At 46.4% G+C, this 5,759-nt stretch overlaps 1 protein-coding gene across 1 annotated transcript; it reads right to left on the reverse strand.

Annotated features, from left to right (window-relative positions):
- Positions 1 to 4,139: 4,139 nt before the first annotated feature.
- On the reverse strand, positions 4,140 to 5,759 carry PNMA2 (PNMA family member 2). Its single transcript, XM_055428114.2, has one exon. The coding sequence runs from the start codon at positions 5,232 to 5,234 to the stop codon at positions 4,140 to 4,142; it is 1,095 nt and encodes a 364-aa protein (XP_055284089.2). The 5' UTR covers positions 5,235 to 5,759.

The following is a 5,759-nucleotide window of genomic DNA, read 5'->3' on the forward strand; positions in this document are numbered from 1 at the left end:
TTTGCCAATGCTCTGTCTAGGCTTGTCAGGACAGATCCACAGTGGCTGGTGGGGCAGAGTGAGTTAGCATTTGCCAGGAGGGAGCAAAGGTGTTTGCAAGGGGAGATGTGATGATGGTGAGAGAAAGAGACGCTATTACCCTTCTCCAGTCTCTCCGGAAGTGGGAAAGAACGAGCAGCTTCTCCTCAAGGGGCTTGAGGGCAATAGCCTCTCAGGAGGACCAGAGTTCAATCAAGGAATATGGTCATAGAGTATCCAGCAAGCACTCTGGTCATATAGGCTAGTCGTTCAGGACCCTGTGGAAATCCAGTAGGCATGTGGGAGGGTCTTAAAGATCAGCACTGGGGAGGAGGCACAGTGTAGTGTGGATATCAAAGTAAAGTTGGGAACTGATGACCAGAGATCTTGTGTTTAGGATGGACAAAAAGAGAAGCTTGGCAGGACTGACTGGTACAGGGGGAGATGTCAGGTGACACCTCCAGCCTGAGAGGTCCCTAATGAAAAGTTAACTTCAGCAGTGGACTACGTCATCTTGGAAGCCTTGGCCTCCAAGGGTCAGGATTGGAGACAGATTAAGTAAGAGGTGAGACCAATCTCCAGGAAGGTTTGGCTCAAGTGATTGGGAGAGAATGTTGAGCATCCCTCCTGACACTTACAGTGGGTTGATCTGCACTATGTACAGCCCTTGAGGAATGCTCCCCCACTGTGCTGTAGAAAAGAGGAAGTGCTCTTCCTCTTTTGAAGAGGTCTAAAGACAAGAGAAATTTTAACCCCCCTACACATCTATGTTGGAGAAGGAAATGGCAACCCACTCCAGTGTTCTTGCCTGGAGAATCCCAGGGACTGGAGAGCCTGGTGGCTGCCGTCTATGGCATCGCACAGAGTCGGACACGACTGAAGCAGCAGCAGCATACATCTATATAGGGCTTCTCAGGTGGCTCAGCGGTAAATCATCTGCTTGCCGACACAGGGGACTCAGGTTCAATTCTTGGGTCGAGAAGATCCCCTGGAGAAGGAAAAGCAATCCACTCCAGTATTCTTGCCTGGAAAATCCCATGGACAGAGCAGCCCGGTGGGCTAGTCCATGAGGTCGCAAAGAGTCAGGCATGACTGGAGCACCAGCACAATATACCTATATAGCAAAAAATGACTTCATCTAAGAAATGCAGTATTTCACCTTTGGGTCACTTCCCCTTTGGCAGAATAGAGGCTGGTGAATGTCAAGGTACAGTTACTTATCTAAGCAAATGGGCTGGAGGTCTCCGAGGGACCCAGCCTCCATCTGTTGTTTCTTATAGGTTAAAAGGGAAATCAGTGATGGGTGAACTGAGCTCCCTCTCATCTTCGGAGACCAAGTCCAAGTATTTCTATCCCAGCATTTTGCTCTCAGTTTTTTTTTCCTAGAAGAGTTCAAGATCTTTTGTGGTTTTAGCTTGATTTTCTAATCTCTATCTCTCAAAAAAAATTTGTTTTAGTAATTAAAACCCTTTGTTAAGCAAAAGTTTATACAGAACCACAATACACAAAGCACAAAAAACTCAGAATCTTACCAGAATGGATTTATTTTATAACTTCACATTTATAACACTTTACTTTGTATACTGAGAATACATGAGAACAATGAAGCCATTTTTACAAATACAAAAAACACATGAAATCCAGGTGTGTAGGCTGACAGTTGAATCACTTTGAACAGTATTGAAAAATTGAACTTGGAAAGATAAGTGCTCACAGTGGCACCTTTTTTTTTTTTTTAATAAAAGCCTTACAATCTTAGGATATTCCTTCAGTTAAAATTATTTACCATCAGAAAGAATATTTCTTGTAATTACGAACAATAGTCAACAATAGCTGGAAAACTGATCATAAAGATAACAGACAATAAGCGCTCCAACTTACCACAAGCACTTAATGGTTTCTAATGCAACGTTGTCACAACTGGACAGATTACCTATTTACTCATTATTGCAGGACTGTTAGAAAAAGAAGAGAATGTGCACTGATCAGACAATAAGCATGGGAAATATAAGAAAAAAAGCCTCCATGTATTGAGGGCTTTCTGTGTTCCAGACATCATGCTAAGTGCTTAAAAGGCATTGTGTCATTTGATCCTAACAACAACCCTATTCTATTGTCCTCCCGTTTTTCTGATGAGGAAAACTGATACTTGGAGAAGCTAAGCCACGTCTTTATTGTATATACAAAGCTGCCAGGATGTGAGACAGCGATTGTGTTGGAGACTTGTGTAGTGCTTAACTGTGATGCTCATTTATGCTTGAAGCACACTTGGCATCACAGGACATGCATCAGCCTGACTGAAACACCTCTGAAGTGATACGACTTCCTTAATCTACGAAGAATGAATAGAAGTTTAGCTGTGTGCTTGGATCTCACCAGGGAATCTTTTTTCCAAGGTCTGCACAAAATGAGTCAATCTGGAAACAACAGTGAGCCTGCTGGCAAACGCCAGAGTGTTAAAATCTGGATTTCAGCACACTTGTGTCTGTCTACCTGTTATCTAAAAGAGATTTAAAGAGTGTAAAATACAGTTTCAACATGGAACTGCCGAAAAGTCCCTGCAGAACCACAAAGCATGATTTGAAAACTGCGATCACAGTGGAGAGTGGATTAGGAAGAGTCACAGAGGTCCCGACTTCCGTCTGTGCTCTGCCACCTGTTAACGTTTTGATGTTGAGCAGACCATGTAACCCATATGGACCTTTTTTCTTTCTCACTTACCTAGTTATTTTTAATTGGGAGAGATTTTTAAAAATTATCATTTGTTTATTTTTGGCTGTGCCATTTGGCAATGTGGGATCTTAGCTCCCCAACCAGGGATCAAATCTTCAACCCCTGCATTGGAACTGTGGAGTCCTAACCACTGGACCATCAGGGAAGTCCCCCTTCTCTTTTAAAATGAGCATAATTATACCACCCTGGGGATGCTGTACACATGAAATGAGACACATGTAAAATGCCTGGCGCAGAGCATTTTCTCAGTAACTATCAGCTCACTTCCTCTCTTCTTTGTCTTTTGTCGTCACTAAAAATCTTCTTCTCTAACCACTGGCCTGAATCAAAACATGGTCGGTGCATCCCCTGCTCCTGCAGGCCCTCCTGTGATATCTACCCTTTCTTGAGAATGTCCCTCACACCATGGACTTCTGTGTCCTTGGGGGTAACACACTGCCTGGAACCAGCAGAGATGTGGGGAGTACTTCCCAAGAAAGGAAAGAGAGGAATCCAGGATGGAGGAGTCATACTCATTCAGCAACAACACTTCTCTTGGCTTCTACTGGCTTCCAGTGTGTGCTTCCTTATTTACACACAAGGTGATTTATTTAGCTTTTCATATTCAGAGGCCATGAGCAGGACCAGGCTGGTAGGTTTCTGATGGTTAGCTCTCTGAACACTGTCTTATATGGTATTCAGAGAGAGAGAGCTTGCTCATTTGAGAAAGGAAAACAAATTAATTCAAACGCTGGGATTTTTAAATAGATGACAAAAGAGATTTTTTTTTTCTTACATCATTTCTTTCTTTTGGTCTGTTGGGAGGGATTTAAAGGACACCTGGTTCAGATTCCTTCAGGCTTCTGACCTCCTATTTGGAATTGAAGTTTTTGTTTATTAATAATCATCTGTGAACTGCAGGGTTGATCCCTGGGTTGGGAAGATTCCCTGAAGGAGGGCATGGCAACCTACTCCAGTATTCTTACTTGGAGAATCCCATGGACAGCGGAAACTGGCAGGCTATATAGTCCATTAGGTCAGGATTGCACAGAATCAGATACGACTGAAGAGACCTAAGCAATCATCCATGTAGAGTCCAAGAAGCTCTCAGATTTTTTTTCCTTACAAAGAAGAATCAAGACCTTTCTTGCTCAAGGGACTTCTCTGGTCACTCAGAGGTTAAGGCTCCACTTTCAATGCATGGCACATGGGTTCAATCCCTGATTGGGGGACTAAGATCCCACCATACCCCACGATGCAGCCAAAAGATGAAAGAAAAAAATAAAACCTGGCTTGAATGCTTTGGTTTCAACTGTGCAAATTATAGAGAAAAAAAGACTGAAAAGGTCTTAGCCTAATAACGTGGCTGTTCCTCCACCCACCGTCTGTGGGTCGCCCTTGGAGTTGGGTTAGTCATTGGCCTTGTTGCCCCAGTGGCCAGAGCCATCCCCTCCCTCCAGCTCTTCAGTATTCTCATTTTCGAAAGCGGCCTCTTCCTCCTCTTCTTCCTGGATGACCTTCATTAACTGCAGGAAGCTGGGAGGCTGGCCCTGGTCTTTCAGCTCCCTAAGCCGACACCAGAGAACCTCACTGAGGCTTGCCCCGGCCATGACCTGCTCCAGGCGGATTTGATTGGCAATGTTCCTGGGGATTAACCGCTTCTCCACCGCTCTCCGCAGCAGGGTTTCTAACCGTAACACGTAGGCTGAGACTTTCTCTCCTTCCTCCTGATAGGTTTTCAGGTACTTCACCTGGGAGGTCCGGCGGCTTTCCAGGTTCCCAAACACTTGCTTAAATGCTTCCAAACACTCCTCAACGCTGATTGATGGATTGTCTGCCTGGACTATGTGCATGAGGTCCAGGGCTGGCCCGCGAAGGCTTTCCATCAACCATCTCTTCTTTTCTGCCTCTGTTACCGGCCACTCTTGGATTATCTCAGTGGCCTGTTCCAGCCAGACTTCAAAGGGCTCTTCCTCAGGAGCAGGCACAGCGCTCCCTGAGAACACTCTCAGCTTCCGGTACCTCACTGGGAGCAGAGGCTGAGGGGCTTGTGCTATCACCAGTCCCAACACGTGGGCCAGTAACTCTGGTGAGATACAGGGCACGGCTGCTGGAGACAACCCCTCGTGCCCAAGTGCCCGGAACATTCCTGAGACTGTCTGTCCCTCTTTTTCTAGAAAGAGGTTCAGTCTTTCCAGAAATTCTGTGTCCTGGTTAGGGGTCTTGAAGATGACTTTCCAGATGCCCCTCTTGCCCTGAATCTCTCTGGGGATCACAGAGACCTCAGGGTCCTCCAGCAACTCTAACAGCACCGCGATGGCATTCTCCTGCTTCCGGAATATTTTGCCAAGGAGTCTATAGGTGCTCAAAGGCTTTAAAGTCTTCTGCAGGACCTCCTGAATCTCATCCTCTCTGCAGTCCACTGGGATCCCCATAACCATCAGTGATTTCTGATCATCCACACTCAGAATCCTACACCAGTCCTCCAACAGGGCCAGCGCCATTGGCAGATACTGACTGGCTGGAACTCTATGGCTTCTGATTAGCTTATGGGACAGACTGGCGCTGAAGTCAAATTGAGAATATCCCAGATGAGCTTCTAGACTTATAACCCACCGGTTAACAGGTCCTGGACCAATCACCCTTGCTGCTCCGTGGCAAGAACTTGGCCCTTTCCTTGAGGTCTCCAGACCTGCCCCAGGTTAGTATCTCAGTTTTGACAGGACCATGGCCAGAGGCTCTGCAGTCAAGTTGAGGAGGTGGGGTGGGGACCTGCCCCACCGGAAGCAGTGTGAGTTCCTTTCACCCCTCTCTGGGTCTCTGCCGCCTCACCTCTCTCTAGCCAGTGGGGAGACGCCTGCACTCTGGCAGCCAGAACTCTTGGAGGGAAGTTTCCCAGCAGAGTGGCTTGGGCTCCTAGGGAAACAAGGCTCAGTTTTACCACACAGCACTCTCGTTTCAGGGAAGCATGGGTACCTGGTGAGGGATGGAAGTGGGAGAGGGGAACAGGGAGACGGCCTCACGTTGTA

The sequence above is a fragment of the Moschus berezovskii genome, chromosome 7 (assembly GCF_049115385.1).
Source record: "Moschus berezovskii isolate FMDL1 chromosome 7, NW_MosBer_1.0, whole genome shotgun sequence".
Taxonomy (NCBI): domain Eukaryota; kingdom Metazoa; phylum Chordata; class Mammalia; order Artiodactyla; family Moschidae; genus Moschus; species Moschus berezovskii.